This window comes from Heliangelus exortis, chromosome 8, assembly GCF_036169615.1.
Source record: "Heliangelus exortis chromosome 8, bHelExo1.hap1, whole genome shotgun sequence".
In the NCBI taxonomy this organism is placed as follows: domain Eukaryota; kingdom Metazoa; phylum Chordata; class Aves; order Apodiformes; family Trochilidae; genus Heliangelus; species Heliangelus exortis.
This window is the reverse complement of record NC_092429.1, coordinates 10,867,252-10,889,093: the sequence shown is the minus strand read 5'-3', so window position 1 is coordinate 10,889,093 and position 21,842 is coordinate 10,867,252. Positions and strand designations below refer to the sequence as shown.

Genomic DNA, 21,842 nt, shown 5'->3' with positions numbered 1-21,842 from the left:
ACATATGCAACACAGCTGAATTAATTTTGCACAGCCAATATTAATTTTATAATTTTTCAGAATCTGAACTTTGCAAGCATAGCATTTTTTTGGTGCAGCCTTTTGGGGTGTGTGTTACATATATAGGTGGCAGTAGCATTCAGCAACCTCAATCTCAACTGGACCCCTCTGGTTTCATGCACATACAGCTGTGGCAAAGAGCTTAGCTGTAATCGCAGCAAAAGTCAAGAGACAGGTGTAAGGAACAAACTCCACAGTCCAAAGAATGTCTTTCTGCCTTTTCTCCCTGCAGTTACAAGGATTTTTTTGAAACTGGAATTTCTCCATTCCTTTCTTTTTCTTTTATTTTCTTAATTATATTGCAATGACAAGCTTAACTTTCCTAAAGTTTGCCAACATAAGTAGTCATAACAGGGCAAGAATGAGTTATCAAGGGGAAAGAGTGGGGTGTGCTTCACCCAGCTTTTCCTCTTCAGAGGGAGAGAGAGAGAGCTCAGCTCAGCAGCCTGGCTTTGTATGGACTGTCCCCAGCCCCACTGACTGTCCCCGTCTGCCCTGACAATGCTGCAATGATACATTTGTGTGTGAAATGTATTTCATGCCTCCTTCTTCACTTTAAATTAGAATTTCTGTTCCAAGCCTGATACTCGTTTTTATTCATTAGAAAAACATCTTTAAACATCTGAGAGTCTTTCTTAGCAGTGTAATTGAATTTTTGTGTGTTTATATCCTTTTTCATGAATTTGTGGCTGACTATGAAATTTGCCATTTTTGCTCTGAACATCCCATGAAATCTGTTATCATTCTGTGTGATTTACACAAAGCTCTGCCTGCAACCCAACAGTAGGTGAAATATTGAGGCACTGACAGAAAGGAAAGCCACAGCAAATGTCACTTTTTCCTTGTACATCAGTGTCAGCTGTAATTCACGTCCAGTGCTCACAGAGAGTATGAGTTGCTGTCCATACCAATATTTGGGCTACAGCATGTGGCCCAGTTTTCTTGCAGCTCACTGGGATGTATTAACTCAGGATAACAAGCACAGCCAGGTCTTCTCAGCCCTAATATTCACCTTGTCACCATCCCAGGGCTCAGGACTCTCCCAAAGGTGACCTTATGGTCATAGGTGCTTGCAGTGAGGGTCTGCAGACAGGTACCCCAGCAATGCATCCCTTTCATCAAACCCCGTGTCTTTTCCTCCCTTCCCTTCCACCCCGCTGAGTCCTACAACCAGTAAGGTGACAGCGTAAGGCGGTGTCACGCTGGGCGAAGCAATAGTAATGCACCTTGTTTGTCCCCAGCTGCTGGAGGCCATAAGCCAGGGGAGTCAGAACAGGCGCCAGCGACGCCAAGCAGACAGACTGAAGCCCTACATTGCTGCACAAGTGGATGTGCTGCCTGAGACCTTCACCCTAGGGGATGAGAAGAACTACAAAGGTTTCTACAACAAGCCCCTGTCTCAAGACCTGAGCTATCGCTGCTTTGTGCTGGCTTCCCTGGAGGATGGAGACACGGTAAGGACTTTCTGCTAGGGGGGCACAGCCTTTCCTAGCAGAGCTGAGGTGGGCTCTGTGCAGGCAGGGTGAGCAATTACTTCAAGTTGAGATGATGGAGTTTTCTCTGAAGAGAGAAAACTGAGACTGCATAGCTGGTCCCAACAAGCTGAAACAACCATGGGAGCTGACTTGTTAGATGGTGTGTTTGGAGGGAAATGACACGTATGTTTGAAGTAATAGATGAGAGTGGACGGCAGTCTCAACATACCTATTCTATACAAGCTCAGTTGTGACTTGCTGGGCTGCGCCCAGAACAGAGCTGGACACTGAGTTAGGATGGGATAGGTACTGGTTCTGCTTTGGTGACTGTGGTGACAGTCAGTGACTGTGGAAAACAGCCCCTGGAAATCCCACCTTATACAAAAGCTTCTGCAACAAGGAGCTCCTCTTGCAAACCTGCTTTCACAGGCCCTACTCTGGCAAGAATCTCACTTCCAGATAACATCTGGAGAAGCAAACCTGCATCCCATCACAGTGGGTTGTCAGCAGAGCAAAGCTGCACTCTTGCCTGTTCCGTAGGGTTTCTTGCTCCTGTGTCCCTCCTTGCTAGAGGTAAACAAACAGGCCATGGCTTTGTCAGCAGCGTGCTGCCCTGCATGCAGCTCCTAAACACGTGAGGGGGAAGGGAGCAGCTGATGCAATAAGCAGGTAGCAGCACGGTGAGACCTGTGCATCAGTGTCCAGTTGTAAACAGAGGGCAGGAGTGGTTGTGGTGGCTGTAACAGCATCCAGTATGTCAATAATGGAAATAATAGAGATGCACAGAATCCTTTGGTTGGCTTCCAAGCTTTGCTTCCTTTCTCAGCCTCATTTTCTTGTAATGGCTCATTAGGGCTGGTCAAGCTCTTCATTACTCATACAGCTCACATGTTCTTGTGGTAAAACGTGCACACTGATGAGAGGAGAGTCACAGATTAACAGCAAGGTAAGGCAGAGGCCTCTGGATGCACTGCCCTGGCAATCCCTGTTTAGAAGAGATGACCTTAATAGGTCATCCCAAATTATCATGATCTCCACCCTAGCAGAGATTTGCCACAGCCCTCTAGTGAGCTACCAGCTGGCAGTGATTACACCTGCTCCTACAGACCTACTTTGCATCTCCCACTGTGTTGCACCCATTTTCATTTAAGGCATGAGGCAGCCCGTCCAAGGCTGTGCACTATCTCCCCCACTCAGCTCCTCTTGAATTACTTGCTGTGTCTCTAGTGTCAGCAGGCGAGTGTAACATTGCCATTCTTCAAAGGCAAAGGTGAGCATGGTTGAAACACCATCTCTGAGAGCAGGGGCACCTGCACCTCTCCGTCTGCCTTTGGAAATGTCACTGCGATAACAGTCCCCTGATCTCTTCTGCTTCTGTCTTCTCTTGGAAGATGGCATCTGCAAAGCATGTCTGAAAAAATATGAATCTTTGCTGCTTGCACAGAGCTTTGGAGTTGGACACACATGTGACCATGCTGCACACAACATCAAGCTGTGCCCACCTCCCCCCCTAGCCCTAATGCAGCTTAAACTTTCTGGGTAGTCAAATGCAAAGCCTTTGTGCCTTTCTCAGAGTAGCCACTTGCCCATACAAAGGGGAGCTCTGGACCTTCTGCCCCTTCCTCTCATCACCAGTGTAGCATCTTCTTGTCTCTGCTGTGCTCAGGCAGAGCTGATGCTGATACCCTGCCCTGTTGTTTTAACTGGACAAGGGGGTGTAGAAATATGAATATGCCAATGATAGGTTGCAGTGATCCTTTGCAGACTTTCTTTAGGAGCAGAGCTGAAGCACAAGCCAGCAGCCATTTGAGGCTCATTGTATCAGGGTCTCATATGGATGAAAGGCTTCACAGACCAAAGTAGCGACCAGCCCCCATGCTCCCCCTCCAGCCAGTAACATCTCTGACCACCGATAAAATCTGAGGAGAGTAGCTAGGATGCTGCATCTGTGAATGCTGCCAGAAGGATGACAGAGATAAGAGCATTTTCTGTACTCCAGGCATGTTTGAAACCAGGCTGTCTGGGATCAAGGGCACCTGTGAAAGGAGATCAAGGTGTGCATTTGTGTGACACCAGCACTTTTGATTTTCCCCCTTTCTTCTGTTCACATGCATGCAGACATGAATTGTGTGTTTAAACTTCAGCCTTAAAGCAGGTAATTTATAGATCCACAGGCACCTCTTCAGCAACCAAAACTTTCTACGGCAGGAGCAGAGCATTTCTGTCTCCCTACTGCCAGGCAGCAGATGCTGCTCAAAAGCTACAAGTACTGAACTGATACAGCTCTGGGCCTCTCTAAGAGGGGACAGAGGATTTCTTTTTGCAGCATTTAACTCTTCTGACCTAGCGAGCTTGAGCTGTGGAAGGACAACACAGCTCCATAAGCTTTAGCAACAGCAGCAGAACAAGCTGGGTGCAGTGTCACTTTTCTGTGTGAAGGATTTGGGTCTCTGCTAATGTTCTCTTGCTGGTGGGACTAGAAAACTCTCCCTTCAGGTTATAAATCTCTGCAGAAATCTCTGGAAAGGAACCTGTGAACATGAGCCCCTTCCAAGGTCTCTTCAGCAGAGCTGAAACATCATGTAGAAAATGTTCCTGTCATTTTATTCCTTTAAGAAAACCGCCTAGCCCAGCAGGGGGTTTCGTAATATTGCCCTGTCCTGGAGAGATGTGTTGATATCAGCACAGCAGGTATTACAAACCACTTAGGAATCATCAGCCAGGCCCACTGTGCAGTTGGTTTGGATTCAAAAGCTTGTGATTTGGCTGCCAGAGAATCCAGGGCTGGCAAGTGTCTCTTAGCTGGTCTGCTCCAGTTTGGCATCTCAGTGCCAGATCTGCTATCCAGAAAGTTGCTGGCACTGGGAGTGTTTCACACCAGGAAGAGACTGTTTCTACAGTGTGACCTCTGCTGATGCTGAGGGAGGGAGGATCCTGTGGTGTGCTGCTGGGTTTAAGAAGCATAACCATTACCAGCTAGCTAGAGGCAAGGGGAAATCTCCACGTTTCAGGGACATAGCTGTTGCTTTAGCATAATGAACACTCGCTTTTCTCTCCCTCTCCTTGCCGGTGCTGTTCAGAAGAGATATGCAGCCAGTCCCTACTCAGATGAGATTGTGATGGAAGTGGCTTCAGCAAAGCAGCAGGATGAACCGGAGATGCTGTGGGTGATGGGACCTGTCCTGGCTGTGATATTAATCATCATCATTGTCATTGCTATACTCCTCTTCAAAAGGTGAGATCCGGGACATAGCAATTATGGCATGAGCACTACAGATGGTGGCACCTTTGAAGACCCTTTTTGTAGCCTTCAGATGTGGGGTTCTCTGATCTACAATCCTTGGGTCATCATGGGAAGCAGGAAGGTCTCTACCTAGCACAGCAGAAGGCTGCCTTACAAAGAGAGAGCAAGGGCTGGATATGCAGGAGGTAATTAATACCAGAATTAATATCCCAGAACAGAGCTGCTGTGGATTCTGGAAATGTGTGCACAGTGGGACAGAAGATGGCAACTTGTCCATAAAGTGTCTGACCAATCTCTGTTCTCATAGCATGGATTTCCAGCTTTTGGGATACCTGTAGTACTGGTTTTCTGGGGAAATTTCCTGTTTGATCTCTGGCGGGTGCCCCCACTACTGTGAATTCTGGCTGGGGCACATGGTCTTGGTGATGAGAACAGGGCATGGATATAACAGAATGAAACTGGAGTAGGAGCTCTCTTCTTGAGACCTTCTTGAGGTCCTGGCTACCACATCAGAACCATCCACACAATGGGCTCCCTGCTGAAGCAACCACCTGCTTTTGTGTAGTGGAGCCATCCTGCTAGAGCTGTAGCTGTAGCGTGAGATGATTGTTAGTCCTCCTGAGGAGCCACAGGTTGCATTTGCATGTGTTCGGGTAGCCTGTTCAATTACTGTAGGTCATTCTGTATCAGCTCAGCTCCCAGGTTCTGCTCCTCCTGGACTCTATTTACATATGTATCTGTAGCTCCAGGAAAGGAGCTGGCTTTGTTGTCTGATTAAATGGAGCTCTGCATGTGCAGTCAGTGCCTTTCTGTGTCAGTGATCATCTCCTTTCTTCTGTTTCTGCTTTTCCCTGGATCTAGTAAACAAGAAAGGTAGGAATCCATTTTATCTTCTTGTTCTGTTAAAATTTCAAGTCTATAAAACAATCCTGAAGCTAGTAAGGGACATCTTTATTTTTGGGAGTGTGGGTCATGCCAGCCCTGGGGTTTACAAAGACTTTGTTTCTTAAAATTGCCTGGTTCTCTCTCAAAGCTTCCTTGTTATAGACTGTATTGCATCTGCATTCTCAGTGGAACAGCTCTCAGTTTGAGATGACTGAGAAAACAAAGAAACACATATAACTGTTGATGTTGCCTTTTTTTTGATTTTTAACTTAATTGCAAAACAATCTGGGAAGTCTTTATGTTGGAACTGTCTCCCTAAGAGCTGTGGGAGGCTGACAATTGCTGGGAGGCTGATATCTTTGAGGAAACAAAGTGTTTACTGGTCCTTAGGGAGAAAAAAATGTTCCCAGAGGGGTATCTGGGCCCCAGAGACGCTGTGCCCAGGCTTAGTTTTGCTTTGCTTTGTGCCAGAGTCTGGTGTGGGTGAAGCACCAGGAAGCAGCACTGGCCTGCTGTGCTCAGACCCAACATTCATGTCCCTGCTGTGTCCTAGCCCATGCAGCAACACCTTATCTCTCTCCAGAACCACCTGTATGTGCATAGTGATGCTGTGTTATCCTACAGTTTTTTGCTGTCCAGCTTCTCTTTGGAGGCATTTTATCCCAAAGGTACCTGTGCAGCAAATTCACAGTGTCAAATCTACAATGGCGATGAATTGAAGCTGATTAGCAGTGGATAGCTTGATATCTGGAGGTTTGTTTAGCAGTTGCCCTGACTAAGCTAATGAGAGAGACAATCATTAATTACTGGCTGGGCCCATTCTTCAGAAAAGCTGGGCCACTTTGCTCAAAGGCTCAAGGACTGGCACACAGTACGACATGGAACATCCTGCTGTGCTCCTGATAGCAAAAACACTGCTTTATTTGTTTGCCCTGTATTTTCTTTTTTTTCTATCAATGCTCTCAGTCCTTCTGCTCTTTTGTCTTGGTCCAGACAGCAAGGAGGCTTCTGAGTTGTTGCGATGACTCAAAGTAGTGTAAAACTCACAAGATGGTCCTCCCCATTGAACAGCTCCAGCGTTTGATGGAGCCATGCAAATGAATCTTGCTTACAGTCTCAATCACAAAGGGAGTGCAAGTTTCACTTGTGATTTATGCATTATATTTTCCCTAATTGCTTCTCTCTAGTGCCAACACAGCATGCCCAACTCCCCATGGAAATCATAGCACCCAGTGCCTGTGCTGAGTGTTTCTGATCACATGGGGCTCAGGGTCACCACCACCCAGAGATGCACTTGTCTCTGTGCAGAAGCTGGCAGCCCCTCAGAAGCCTCAGAAAACTGAGGCTGAGTGTTGGGATTTGCAGGATGGTAATGCTAGTATTGGTGTGGACTAACAGTGATACAGCTCCCTCTCTTCCAGAAAACATCAGGTCAGCAGAGGGATTTGCCATCAGGCAATATTCATTTTGAGGCTGTAGCCAAAAGGCAAAGTCTCTGCTTACTGCTGTATGCTCAGCATGTTGGCAAAACATCAGGATCAGCACAGACACAGAAGAGAGTACTTCTGCCTTGCTCCTGCCCAACTCCCCTTTCTACTGCATGGTTATATCCATATTTGTATTATTGAGCAACAAGTGGGACTTAGAGAGTGACTACAAACCCTTCTTGTAGTATTAGATTATCCTTAATATTCACATGTCCACTTCTTGATTGGATGTGTCCCTGCTTTGCCTGTGAATTTCAGTAAGAGCCTGAGGTGGTGGCATTGCTCTAGGCATAAATATAGCATGAAGAGACAACAGTATATTTTATTGTTCCATTAATACATGCCTTGGGTGCCTTCAACCATTCAAGACATGTATTAATGGCCCTATAAAACACACCCTGAAGAGCCTTTACACTATTATATTACAGCATTCTATATTTAAATATTTCTAATACTTGGGAAAAAAAAAAAAAAAAAGATTTTATTCTATCCTTCCACTGCAGGAAGTAGTTCCTAGAGCGAGTAAGAGGAAACATCTTGCATCTATCTGCTTCCTCTCTAATAAATATTATGCAGAATATCAAAGTTCAAAGTGCTTCACTAATCAAACCTCTGCTTAAATACAATCCTTTCTGTTTCGTAGATGGGAAATTGGAGTCATAGAAGAGGATGTGATTTGCCCAGAGCCCCAGGGAGCCTGGGTTGGAGATGGGTAACTGGGACAGGGGCACACAGACTCCTTTCTGGCCAGGGTGGTTCATGATGATCTCTGGCAGAGCTTACCTGTTTGTCTCTCTTCTCCCTGTCCATAGGAAAAGGGCACACTCCCCCTCTTCCAAGGATGAGCACTCCATCGGCCTGAAGGACTCACTCTTGGCTCACTCCTCTGACCCCGTTGAGATGAGGAGGCTCAACTACCAGACTCCAGGTAAGGAGCAGTTAACCCCCTTGCATCCCACCTCCTCCAGTTCCCCTTTGCCAGATCCCCATGCCAGAGAAGGAGTTGCCAACCTTAGCAGCCTTGCACATTCTCAGTCACAAAAGCACAGAGAGGCTTAGACCGAGGATGTTTGCTCTCTGGTCTGCAAATCCTTCTCCCTGGCCCTGTCACTGCAGGCACGCAAGGCTGGGGAACTTGGACGGGGACAGCCTAGTGTGTGATGTGTGTCAGACATTATGTGAAGCTCGATGTGGTTGTCCTGAGCCAGGGGGAGCCTCCATGCAGAATTGAAAGAGGTCACAGGGCTGCTGCACCTACTTGGTCCAGGCTGAGATTCAGTGCTGAGCACCACTGGTGCAGTGCTGGCCCCAGGGGCTGCATCTGGGAGCATCAGGAGGTACAGAGACCCCTTGTAGTGCTGAGGGTGTCTCAGCAGCTTTTTCCCAGGATCTTTGGTGTGCTGACTCTCCTGCTCTGCTCAGCTAAGGGTGAATAGAAGAGCTACCTGCAACCTACATTGCTCCACAGTCAGTGCTGTGGTCCAGTAAAGTACGCTGCTGATTATGGTGGCCTCAGCACAGAAGATGATCCTTTGGTAATGTCTGTTGCTGTCTGCATGCAGTGTTGGCTGCAGAGCATCCTGCACTGGCCTGTGGTGCCTCAGGGTGTAGCTAGTTTGCCTGCCTGTGGAGGCGACTGTACTTCACACTGCAGAAAGGTCTCATGCTGCTGTTTTATGTCTGTACTTCTCTGATGGCACTGAAAGCACAGTACCTGTCATTGTAGCTGTCAGAGACAGACTCACCCTGACTTGTTCAGAGCCTCTCAGAGGTTCCAGTTCCTAGATGAAGTAGGGAGCACCTGGGCTTTTGTGATGGAGGGAGCAGTTGAGCAATAAATGAGGCACATACAGCTCTCTTCTAACTTGCAGCTCCTCCTGGTCTGTAACCTACTTTCCTTTTCCTCCTGCTGCTCATTCATCAAAGAGCTTTCATCTAACACAGAGGGTTTTGAGGGACCATTTTCTGATGTAAACTTGCAGTATCTGGAAGAGAGGGTAAGAGAAGCCTTTCCCATTTGCTGCTCTACAGCAATCTGGTGCAAACCTGGGGTGAGCTTCACCAGCATAGCTTCCTCTGTGCCAGAGCAGGTGTCAGAGATGCATAGTTAGTGCACCTCCCAGGGAGAACTGATGGCAGATCTCACAGGTAGGATGCAGTGACAGCCTGGCAGTTACCAGCAGACCTGGCCACAACACAGATGAGAGTGGTATTGCAGCATGGGGGGAAAATACAGTGGGGAGCAAGGGAGGCACCTGTGCTGGAGGAAGAACATCTCAACAGGCAGATCACTGGCAGCAGCACTGGGTGAGGGCGTCACACACAGCTCCTTGAGGAGGAGCTAGATGTTGAACAGGGCTGCTCCAGCACCACTGTGCGTGGGACCATGCATCTGTGACATCTCTACTGCCATGGGACACAAGAGCCATCTTTGCTGTATGCTCGTGGTTTATATTGCATAGGGTGACAGATCAGGCTTGCATCTGCTCCCATCTCCAAGAAGAGATTAGGATGCTTGCAACGAGGATATCCCTTGCTAGAGCTATAGGAGGGATCAAGAGCTACCACCAGAGAGAAGAGGGATCTGGGAAATTGTCTTTTCCCACCTGTGCCTAAGGATTAAACAAAGATGCTGACTCATTCAGAAAGCTTGAAGAGCTCTCTGAAGAGGTAAAAAAAGCAAACCCAAAGTGTCCAGTTCACTAGAGACAGCAGCAGTGCCCTGGGATGCTGCTAATCAACACTCCCACCAAGAGACAGCACTGCGTCCTCTTCCCTTCCTCCTCCCCTGCATCACTTGTGAGGCTCTGTAGGGTGGAAGCAGGTGTCATGCAGCTACAAGTGACTGTTTCAGCTCCTGATGAGCTTGTCCTCATTAATGAGGAGGCATGAAAACCACTGAGCCCAGTGGGCCTGTGCTGTTGCCCCTGTCACCTGCCTGAGGTTGAGGTGGTGCTGAGTGGAAGCAGTGACAAGAGGTGCTGGCCACCAGCCCTGCACACTTCAGTAGCTGATCTCCCTGCTTGAGTGTGCTGAGCAGGGAAAACTTGTTTAATGCATAATTAATTAGGCTACTGTTATTAAATATTAAGCTTTCTCATTTTTTGTGGTTTTTACTTCAGACAAGGGTTATTTCCCCCACTGTTGGCCTCCCTGTACTAACATACCACTGAGCCAAGTCGCTGAGAGGATTTGGGACCGGGCAGTGTCCCAGTACACCATGAAATGAGGCCAAGTTGTGCTGCTGATGAGCTGTGAGTGAGCTGGAGGCTCAGAAGCACTAAGCAGAGGTTGCTGGGGCTGAGTGCAGTTCTCCTGGCCACCGAGCAGCACGTATGTCCCCTGTACCTGCCATCCACCTGCCCTTGCTGAGTTCCCTTGGGCACTGGGCCGAGGATGATGGTGTGCAGTGAGAAGTGTAGCTCTTGGTGTCAGGTGAAGACCTGTGTTCTCACTCCCCTGCAGGTACCTCCAGCTCCATGTGTTTGTCAGCATCAGGGGATGGTGCTAGCCAAAGCCAAAAGCCTGGTGTGCAACAGCCTGCTGCAGTGCAGCCCCCAGGGCCACACAGCCGGACCTGTGCAGGAGGGAGGCTCCCGGTGCTGTGGCAGATGGTGCTTTCATTTGCATCTTCATCTCTTTGTCTTTCCATTTCTGAACCTCTGCGATAATGACTAAAGGCTAATGGGATTTCTGTTCTTGCCCCATTTCTTTTCTTTGCAGGTGCCAGTGTCCCCAGTTGCCCGAATATCTCAAGTTAGTTTTAACTCCTGTATTTATCTTTTGACACCTTTTTCTTTTTCTTTCCCTTCCTCTCTCGTCTCTGTAATTTTTGTTTCAATGTCATGAAGGTCACCCTCACTCACAGCAGACTGTAGAACAACAGTGATTTCACTTTCTGACATGGCGTGGGGGGCCAAGCTCGGGTACTGTTTGCACGGCACTACAGCAGCTAACCACAGCACAGTGCAGAAGGGAAGGTCCCAGGTTCTGGGCTGCCAGAATGCTCCTGTGGCAGCTCTTCTCCTGCTCCCAGGCCTCCTGCCCCCTCACGGTGGCATGCCAGGCTCTGCCATGACACCAGGCCTGCAGATGGCCCTGCATGGGGATAGATAACTGCTGTGACCATTCTGTGGGGGGCTGCTTAGCTAAAAACCCCTAATGGACAAATTGAAGGGTGCTCTGCAGCCCAGTGGTTGAACACACTCTCTTCCTACCTCAGGCAAGCTGGATTCCCAAGGCTGGTTTGCCTGCACCATAGAGTTAGGCAGAATGGATGCCAAGGGATGCTGATCTCCTTAACCACCATGCAGTGGATCTGCTTGGCAGTCTGGGCACCAGAGTCCTAGGCACAGAGTAGAGGGACTTACTGCTACATACAGCAGGCAGTAGTAGTAGTACCAGGACTGTGGGCATAATGGCCACTCTTGTCCTGTGAGCTTCAGGTTCACTCTTAAACAGCCCTAAAAGCATATCCTCCCTGCTGCTTGATGTACAAGGCATCTGCTCGTGCATGCAGGAATGGAAGCAGTACGTGGGATAGACACTTTCCCCAGGAGCATAGCCAAGGGCTTTGCAGCCTGCAGCCCTGCAGACATTGTAAGACCTCTGAGTCCTTCTAGGCTGGTGGAGAGCTCACTGTCCTCTTGACAGAGTTGTTGGAAGAGCATGTGTAAGTCCTGGCAGTGTATAGTGTCTTGCCCTACAGTGTCAGTGTCAGTATGGCAGTTCTCCACAATGGGATACCAACCACTTCCCCCCTTCTGCTCCTGCAGTTCCTTTGTTGCTGCAGCACTCCTTTGGCCAGCAAAACTGAAGTTTGGAGAGACTCCCCTGTATTTCCCAGCAGGCATGAGTGTCTGCAGCTCTGCTGTGGTCCATGGTTCTGCCATCCTTGATACATAACCACCTTGGGATAAGCACATACTCTGGCTATGTTCTACCTTCTTCCAGCCCCACCCTTCTGCCTCGGTCCCACACTGTTTTTCTCATTGAGTTGCTCATCAGCAACAGCTCTGCACTGCAAAGGCTGCTTCTGAGCTACAGCCTCTGGAGCTCTGGCACCAGTGAGCAAATTGTGCAGAAATTAGTGTTGTCTTTGTGGGCCTGCTTAATAACCTCTGGGATCCTGATGGGTGAGGTGGCAGAGAACCCTTTGCAGGAGGACCTCAGCACCAGGCAAAGGGGTCTTTTCTTCCCCATCTGTCCATGTGCTCTCAGCCATCCATGGATAGCTCTGCACTGTCTGTCAAGCGATAGAAAGACAAGAGTGTGCTGGATCAGTCTTGCCTATATGCAGCAATGTCAGATGGTTTTGGCAGGGGTGTGAGCAGCCCTGCTGTGCAGTGGCTGTGGAGTAACACTTCCATGTTATCACCTAGTGACTTTTCACCACTGTGTAAAGTGCATGTACCCAGCCTGGGGACTGCTCCATCACCTCAGCGGCCCATCACTGCCATCTGTGGCAGCATTCAGGCTCCTGAGTAGATTGAGAAGCTCCTGGCCATACTCCAACCTGTTTCCCTGGGTATGAATCAACAGCTTCAACCTATTAATAATCATTATTGCCCATGTGGCATTTCTGAGAAACACACAGACCAGCCGATGGAGTCATGAGCCTTGGGATTTGGATGAGCCACGCTTTGGATGAGGTGTTTCACAACCATATTCCTGCCAATTCACCGTCTCAGCTTCAGAGAAAGAGGTTGTGATAGTTGAGCCTTGAATACCAGGGCCCCTGTAGGACTCCTCAAAATCCCACATATGCACCCTGACAGTACCTGTCCCCTGTGTAGGGGCTGTAAGATCCCCTCCTTCAGGCTTCTCCCCCGAGCAGGGCTTGGGCAATGTCCAGAATGAGCTATATTGTGCCTCCCTGCTTTAGACAGGGCAAGACTTCTGCCACAGCTTGGGCTGCATCCCAGCTCAGAGAAACAACCCAAAAGCTGCTGTAGGGCACATCAGTGCACATGGTGCCTTGCATGAACCAGCCCAGTGGAGCTGGATTTTTAGCCCTAAAGCTGGCTCTCCCTCTCGAGCACCACTGAAAAGCACTGAGTTACACAGCTGCGGGCAGAGCTGCTCCCCATCTCTCAGAAAGTTGTACAGTCTCCAACGAGGAGAGCAGCTGTTCCTCCATGGAGCCCTTCCCATCTTTTCCCAGCTCCCCAATGGCTGGGGCAGCATCTGCCTACTCAAAAAGGTGTGCACATACACCACAGAGGTTTCCCCTGATGCAGGTCTGAGCAAGTTTCTTTTTGGCTAATGTAATTCTGGGGGTAAGCAAGAGGATCAGCCTCAGCCCTGGGCGGTGAGAGCACCAGAGAATCAGTGTGTTCAATTTCAGCCCATGCAGGAGCCCAGGGAGCTCATTGACAGCATCTCCTCGGCCCGTTCCTGCCAAGGGCTTGCCCAAGCCCCTGTCCCCTGCGTGGCCTGCTCTGTGTGCCCGGTGGCTGTACTATCCGAGCATGCTCACCCAGTCATGCACATTCTGTACATCACCTTTCTTTTTTGTTTCACCAAACCGTGTGCTCTGGGAGTGTGTGCAGCATGCCATGCAATCTCGCCGACCTCCCATCCATCCTGCCCAGCGCTTCGACATAGTCACACGTGTCCACCCCGCGCCCACCTCTCGGGTTTCCTGTGCACATACTGTTTTCAAATCTTCCTCAGCCATGCAAAGCTGTAACTGTTTTCCTCTCCCTCCTCCCTCCTTGTCTCACTCGCAGGCATGCGTGACCACCCCCCCATCCCCGTGACGGACCTCGCCGACAACATTGACAGGCTGAAAGCCAACGATGGGCTGAAGTTCTCCCAGGAGTATGAGGTGAGCGTGAGAGCCTGGCGGGCGGTGGGGGCTGCAGGGTGCTGGCCAGGACCCCCAGCAGAGAGGGCTGGAAAGCTCAGCCGTGCCTCCCCCGCACCAGCATCGCCGACATGGGCCCCAATCCAGGCCTGGGAGCCTGCCAGTGCTCCCTGCCAGTGCTCCCTGCCAGCCCCAGAGCTGTGGGAACTCGCCTTGAGCAGATCGAACACGGCTTATACAGGGAAAAGGCCTCACAGCTTAATGCACAGCAGCCCGCCATGCTCCCACCATGGTTTCCATCTTAGGAGTGAATGGGAGCTCATGTTTTACCCACCTGGGCTGTTGCTGTTTACTTTGTTGTTTTCCTCTGTGAGGGCTTCCCTCCGTGCAGATTGTCTGGGGTATTTTCAGTCCAGAGCACCCCATGCCCCTTCACTTCCATCTGCATTCAAAGCTTTTCTTTTTGCACCATCCTCTACTGCTGACAAACATGCGATTGGGTTTTTATCCTGCTTTCCTCACCTGCTCTCCCCTTGCACACTGCTGGACTGTGCTGGCATTAGATTGTGCCATTCAGCATCACTGCCACCAGAAACTCTGCTTATGTCCCATTGCCCTGGAGCAGTTCCAGCTGCCCTTCCTACGTGAACCTCTTTGCCTGTGCCCTGCAATCCTGAGCTGCAAACTCCCCGGCACTGCTGAATCCCATTCCCACCCTTCTCTACACCTCTGGTGGAGCTCACCTGTCCACACCCACCACCGATGTTGCCTTTGCTCACACAGGCATTGGGCCTTTGGTGAATGTCCCCCACCCTATGCTACACTGCACCTCTCCCAGCCCAACCTATTCCATTCCCATCCTCCTCTGAGGACAACTTGCTGATGGGGTGCATGCATGGAGCAGAAAGGACTGACCTGCACAAGGGCTGACTTGCCTTTCTCACCACTCTCTGGGCTGGATGAGTAGGTTGAGAAGTTGTAAAGTTGGGGAAAGTTCCTCTGCATCCATGATACATATCCAACAGTGGCAGGATATATGTTTTCCTGTGCTTACATGCAGGACCCTCTTCAGCTGTGGGGAACTTGTAAATAACCCCCATGCTAGTGTATATAAAGAGGGAATAATTTTGGGAAGTGTCTTTTGCACATGTTACCACTTATGTTTGAATTGTTATCTGTCTGTGCCTGTGGCCTCCCCTTCCCTCAGCATACCTACATTGGTTTATGAGATGAGATCACAACGTTTGCCCACAAGGTAGGATTAGATATACCAGGAAAGGGAAAGCAAATCTCTGTGCTGAGAAGGTAAGGGATAAATTCCAGCTAGTTCAAAGGGTGTGCTGCGTGTATTGGAGGAAGGCACAGAGCTCCTTTTTGCTTCAGGATGCCAAGAGGAGGGCTTTGCCATCCCTCTGCATTCTGCTGTTTAGGCCAGAGAGAGGCTGAGCTTTCACCAGCCACAGCATTACATGGTAACTTGGGACATGCTTAGAAAAGTAATGCACTTCCCTTGCCGTTACCCGTGTGTTCCTGCCAATGGTGTCAAGGTATCCTATCTGTCTGCCTTGGGCTTTTTGTTCCAAGTCCAGATGAAACGATTAGCAAGGCATTCTACTGTGCTACAGGCAAACTGTCTCTTCTGCAGGGTTGGGATTCAGCAGTGCACTCCCACCCTCGCACTAGGCCTGTGCCAGTTGGAGCCTGCAGCCTAATACTGAGCTGTGGGAACTTCTTTTGGGAAAAAATTATCATTACGTAAATTCTCTTAGCTGTTTTTATGAGTCTCTCTCTTCTCATTTCTCTTTCTTTAGAATATCATGGCTGGTTGAGAGCACCAATCAGTTGTACTTTTCATATTGAAGCAGCTATTAAGTAGCTGATTGTTGCATGTAATTTTTTTCCCCTGGATTCTGCTTCATTTTAGTTCTTGTCAGCTAGAAATTACTGAACAGGACAGGCTCACATGGTGTTTGATACTAGGATAGTCCCCAAAGCAGAAGTGGTTACCTGGTGTTGGAATCCAGGGATCAGTATAGTAATTTCCCATTTGAGATTCTAGCAAGAAAAATTCTGGGCTGAGTTTGCAGGGAAGAGCAGCTGCCTGTGCAGAGTAATGTGGTGATGAGTCTGCTCTCATCCTGGCCCCTGTGTGCTGAGGTTTGGGATGGTGACAGTTCTTTTTGTGGCCTGTGATAGGAGGGCTGGAGGGCAGGATGGGCACAGCATGTGCTGCTGAGTAAGGGAATCTGCAAAGTGGATGTGGAAATAGCAGAGCTGGGAGGGGAGCAGGCTGTGCAGCCCAGGCAGGAGCTGGCAGGAGCTCTCCTGGCATGGGGAGAGACAGGGGACCACGGCTCAACAAATTCTGTGCAGTTGCAGTCATTAAGTGAGACTATAGTCCCAGTACTCACCCTGGGACTGTCTGAGCAACAGACCTACACAAAGCTGAATGGTGACCCAGCACTTTGAAAGTCCCTGGCCCCGTTTCCATATGGCATGGTAGTGCTGCCAGCTGGGCATAGCGTAGTTGAGCAAGGAGAGCAAAGGACAGAGGCATCACAGATGAACCCCCAAGGGACATTTGCTGGTTGGTTATCCTTTGGAGGAGTTACATTTTAAGTGGGTTTGCAGGGCAGGCTGGCAGTCTAACATCTCCATGGGGTGCAGGGCTGTTCATAGGTGTCTTAGGAGTGGTGGCACCCCAGGCAAAGAGCAAATATTTAACAGCACTTTTAACCACTGAGGCCAGCTGCCCAGGGTCATCCGTCTGGCACTTGTCTTGGTTGTGCAAGCAATCACAGGGTAACCTAGACACAGTTGACACAAAACAAGACCTATCAGCATCTCCCCACGTGCCCGGGAAGGGACATAGAGGGTCATAAACATTTCTCAAAGCCTTCTGGCCCGTGTTCCCACAGGTCAGAGAACAAATAATATTGTTCACACCAATTTTGCAGCCTGTGTGACAAAGCCAGCAGGGAGAGGAGAGCTGTGCACTTGCAGTAGTGACAGTGAGCTCCTGAGCTGTGGGTTAGCCCTGACCTCTGACAGGCAGGGAGCAATCCCAACTGGACTTGCTTGTATTCCTGGGGAGATGTTCAGCTGCGGGTTCTGGGAGCTGAGACGGCTGCAGGCACAGTTAACTCTGCTGCTTGCTGCTCTGATAGCACAACCCACCACACTTTCTCAGACATGCAGCAGAGTTGGGGGGGAGCAGAGTGCAAGAGTCTGGCAGCAGCTCCTGGCCCGGCCACACCAGGAGAGTATTTCATTTCTAGTGCATAGTAAGTGGTACAGTGAATTTACACTGTGGGATTAATGGAATTAAATAAGTAGAAGGAAGGCTGAGCCCTTAATTATTTGTCTGTGGGCTGTGGTGAGTGCTGCAGCTGTGTTGGAGCTCCTCCTGTGGGCCACCTTCCCATGCTGCAGACTGTGGATGTAGGGCAGGATCCTGCCTTCTGATGTGAGTTACCTGGACTGGTACACACAAATGTGCACGCACACACGCACACACACACACACACACACACAGCAATTTGCACTTTCAAGCACTGCTGTCTGTTTTGCTTCTGTTAGTAAACATGGGACAGACTCCTTCCAACCAGGGCTGGTTCCTGATCCCTTGTGGCTGCTGCCATTTCTGGGCTAGATTCTGCACCAGCTTCCCAAAGGAAAGTTTTTTTCTTCTGAAACTGCAACTTGTGGCAATTGTCCTTTGTGCCCAGTCCCTTCAGCATGTCCCTCAAGTGGATGGCCCCAGGGAGCAGAGAAGACTGGAGTTGTTGAAGCCCAGCAGCATACTTCTGCTCAGCACATTAGTTCTTTATAATCTTTAGGTGGTGCATGAGATTTCACTGTGTTCCTTCTTTCCAGTGCACTACGAGCCTGCTCAAACTTTGTGTTCACTTGCATTTCCCTTAAAGCCACCAAGGACATTGCATCTCCCATGCCTGCAGCCCTGCCAAGGCAGCTTAGGCAACAGCAGAAGTTCTTCATTCCCTGGGGCCAGTGAACATAGGAGGTGCTGGACCAGGGGTCCAGATAGTACCTGGGGAGCCTCCTGTTATGGATTTAATGGGCTCATCAGGAAGCTGCCTGGCAGGAATGCGGCACTCACGTTCCGGTAATAAGAATAAGAAGGCTGAAGTGCTGCCAGCAATTGATTCAGGAGCACATTATGTCCTCATTTGAGGCACAGCGTAGATTGACAGTGGTCAATGCCTGTGCTGATGTGGTTGATTTCACAGGAGGCAAGGAAGGACTCGCAGCCCAAGCTCCTTGCCCTTGTGCAGTTCCTGGACTGCTGAGCATCACAGGGCCATGGCTGCCCAGCCAAGCTGACGTGCTGCCCCAGCAGCAGCCTGGGTTGCCTGTGCCTGCCAGTAGCAGAGGCAGCTGCAGTGGGGTTTTGGAACTGCACTGATGAAGGGGAACAGCAAACCCAAGTGGGACTGCATCTTAGAGACAAACTGGCACCCAGGGATGTTTTCAAGGCATTTGTAAAGTTCTCTTGAGTCTGTCGAGGAAAGAGCCTTTTTCCAATCCTGTTTCAATGGTCTGGCTCTTTCTTTATGATATGGCAGTAGCAGCAGGGATCCCTGAGCTGCTTTGGAGAGATTGCTCCATACGCTTCCATGCTGAGAAGGAGGAGTTTTACTAATTGGGCTTTTTCTTAATTTGTACTTGCTGTCTTACAACATCTCCCCTGTCACTTTAAAGCACAGAAAAACTAAAAGTCATGGTGCTTTTAAGTTTGTTCTGGCTCATTTCCTTCCAATTTCCCAGCCCTTCTGCTTTCTAGGAAGAATGAGTCAAAAGTGTTACTCTGATTTGATCAGGGTATGGGATGTAGCAGTGACTCCTATAAGCCCCAGAAGGGACCAAGAACACATTCCCAGTACCGAGGCAGTTGTGGAACAAGGTGGAGAGATACAGCAATGCTGCCAAAGTAAGGGACTGCACAGCATCTTATGTAGGTGGGACAAGACTTGCCAACCACCACTCTGTGTAAGAGCTTCAACTGCTCTCAAAGCAGCCCATCATCTTCCCTTTTATTTACTCATTTGTTTGCCTTAAAGGGGGGAACAGGTGTACATTAATTCATCACCGGAGTTTAAATTAAATCATTTTACTTCTAAATGAGTCACTAATTTGCAGGAGTATTTAATTAGAGCCTCTTTGCACTCAGGTGCTGTATTACTTCTGACTTTCTCACCTGTTTGCCCTCTTAAGAGGCTGATGATGATTAGACCATTTCTGCACATCCTCATTGCACATCAAAGCAATTAACCCTAATGGCAACACCTTGATGCTCCTCCTTGGTTCTGGGGGCTCCTGGCAGCCTTGTCTCCCCCAGGAAATAACCCTTTCTATTGCTGTGGCAGGATACAGACTTGCTGCGCAACACACAGTGCACCCCACAGCTTGGGCAGCCCTGCAGCCTTTTGGCAGTGATTTGCAGTGCAGATTGAGCATGAACAACTTCACTGAGCTCTCCCTGCCTCTACTGCAAAGCAGGGGCTCTCCAGCACCCACTTGTGCCCAGCACTGAGCAAGCACTGAGCAAGTGTTCACAGGGAGCAAGCAGGGCTGGTGCTTTCTTGGGTTGCTCCTTAGCACTCATACCTCTAGGGCTGGTCCCAGCTCCTCCACCAGCTAGACAGCTTTCTGAATAGCTGTCTGCAGACTAGGTCCACTTTTTTGAAAAAAGAAATGTTATTTATGTCTATCATAGGCATTGGTGAATGTTTTTCCTTTGTTTCATGCTTTTCCTTCAGTATGCTCCAGATTGACTAAACTGGTATCAAACCTGTTCTCATTTATCTCTACTCCACACAGAAAAAGTCCTTACATGTTCTGTTCTTCTTAGTTTTTCATGCCTTTGATCATTTCTATTGCCCTTCTCCAGTTCAGCCCCACCACTAGGTGGGCAGCAGTCAGCCCTGCCACACAGCTGAGGGAGAAGAGCTGGTTCAGTGGGTCCTGAAAGCAAAATACAGGTGCCTGGATGAAATAAAGTGCCTCAGAAAACTATGAGCTGCACGTGAATGTCTCTGCCTGGGCAGAGGAGTGTGCAGGGGCCGAGGCAACCAGGCCAGTGGGTTTCCAGCCAGAAGTAGTGCTTGTAGGTTCCACTCCCACCATCCCTGCTGCAGCGCCTCTGAATGCTGCTGCTGCCTGCTTATTACTCTGATAATAGAAAATTACAGGTTTTCTATAGGAAATGTCTATTTACATCCTACGTTTGCGAAACTACCTATTAGCATCGCTGTGATGTCACATCCTCCTGTGTGTTTTCGTCAGCACTGTCCCCTCTGCCTGCTGCTGCAGGGAGGGCTGTCAGCATGGGCTGCACATGGGGACAGGCAGCTGTCACCTGGCACAGCACTGGCCTGTGTCCTGCATGTGCTACAAAGTCCTTAGGGCAAGTGTGGTGATGCAGGCAGTGCCTGTACTCTGCACTTGAGCTGGGTACCTGCACCTACTGTCAGCTGCTTGGGAAGTGCCTGCTCAGCAGCTCAGGAGAGTAGAGGATGGCTATGAATGTCACCTAGCACAAAGACCATAGTTGATAGGGCTGTGAGAGAGACCAGTCTCACAGTTGATCCAGAGCTGACAGACTGAGGAACTCCTTGCTCCTTGAGAATACTTCTGACATGGCCTGGTTTGCTAAATATTTTTGCCTGTGGGCCAGCAAAGCTTCAGGGACCCTGAGCTGGAGCATGATTTTGAGAAGGCTTTGACTATGTTGGTAATTTCAGGGGAAGGGGGTATGTGGGATCACTGATTTCTGCTGTAGCTGCCTGTCCTGAGCTTGCCCAAGGCTCTGTGTGCAGAGCAGGTCTCTTCATGAGGCAGTTGTTTCCTCTGGGTGCCTCACTTATCTCTCTCTCATCCCAGCTCAGAGAAATGCTTTGGCCATAGTCCTTTTTCACCTTGTTTTGTGCATGGACAAAGACAATAGGAAAGATTCTGGGAAGTGGCTGCCTGGCCATGGAGGAGTAATATACCAGGTGCACAAACACATGGGTCATGGGGGAAGCATTGGGTATGTGAGGCCAGGACACAGGTGCCTCAGGATGTGTGCTTCTCAGACAGTTGCATAGCTTGTGGGCCTTGGGCCAAGATTTATAACCACGTCTCTTGTCCGAGTTTATAGTTCTTTGTCACTCTATTAACTCAAACAAGAGATGGTTACATTGCATAAGTAGCTGGAGCAGAGGATAATAACCTATCAATTTTCATGACTATTCCCAGGCACAGGTTCATAGGCTGTCTTGCAGGACACTAATACCCAAAGCTCTTGGGGCACAAGACACCCAGGACTTCCTCTATTTCAGGAGATGGCAGTTCAACAGCTAATAAAACTGCTAGGTCAAGAACTGCATGGTCGGGTCTCCGTTGAGTTCTAGCATAAGACCAAATTTCTGCTGATGGGCATAGGAAGGGATGAGCATGCAGGGGGAGTGTAGGTGAAGGCTCATCTGCATCAGGCTTCCCTAGCAAAGGGCTGCTCTGTCTGCGTGTCACAGGAGGCAATTTCCACTGGAGACTGGGTTTTGGTGTGATTTGTTTTGACATTGCTGCTGGGGACACCCACTGAAACTCTGTCTGGCCTGGGGAGAGGTGTGTGGGCAGATGCAGATTTCCTGACTGAAACACACGTGTACTGCAGCATCCCACTGTGCTGTAAACACTCCTGACTCCCTGCCTCTCTTTCTCTCCATAGTCCATTGATCCAGGGCAGCAGTTCACCTGGGAGAACTCCAACCTGGAAGTGAATAAGCCAAAAAATCGCTATGCAAATGTGATTGCCTATGACCACTCCCGGGTCATCCTGACCTCCATTGATGGTAAGAGTGACTGCAAAGGGGGCAGCC

The 21,842-nt window shown here is 49.4% G+C and overlaps 1 protein-coding gene across 8 annotated transcripts in view; it reads left to right on the top strand.

Moving 5' to 3' along the window:
• The window catches only part of PTPRF (protein tyrosine phosphatase receptor type F), a 382,202-nt gene that overhangs the window by 341,267 nt on the left and 19,093 nt on the right, over positions 1-21,842 (top strand). For all 8 annotated transcript variants that reach the window (XM_071750326.1, XM_071750332.1, XM_071750329.1 and 5 more), the window contains 5 exons: positions 1,302-1,514; positions 4,616-4,770; positions 7,964-8,079; positions 13,883-13,980; positions 21,692-21,815. In XM_071750326.1, coding sequence (XP_071606427.1) covers positions 1,302-1,514; positions 4,616-4,770; positions 7,964-8,079; positions 13,883-13,980; positions 21,692-21,815 — 706 coding nt within the window. The remainder of the gene's footprint in view (positions 1-1,301; positions 1,515-4,615; positions 4,771-7,963; positions 8,080-13,882; positions 13,981-21,691; positions 21,816-21,842) is intronic.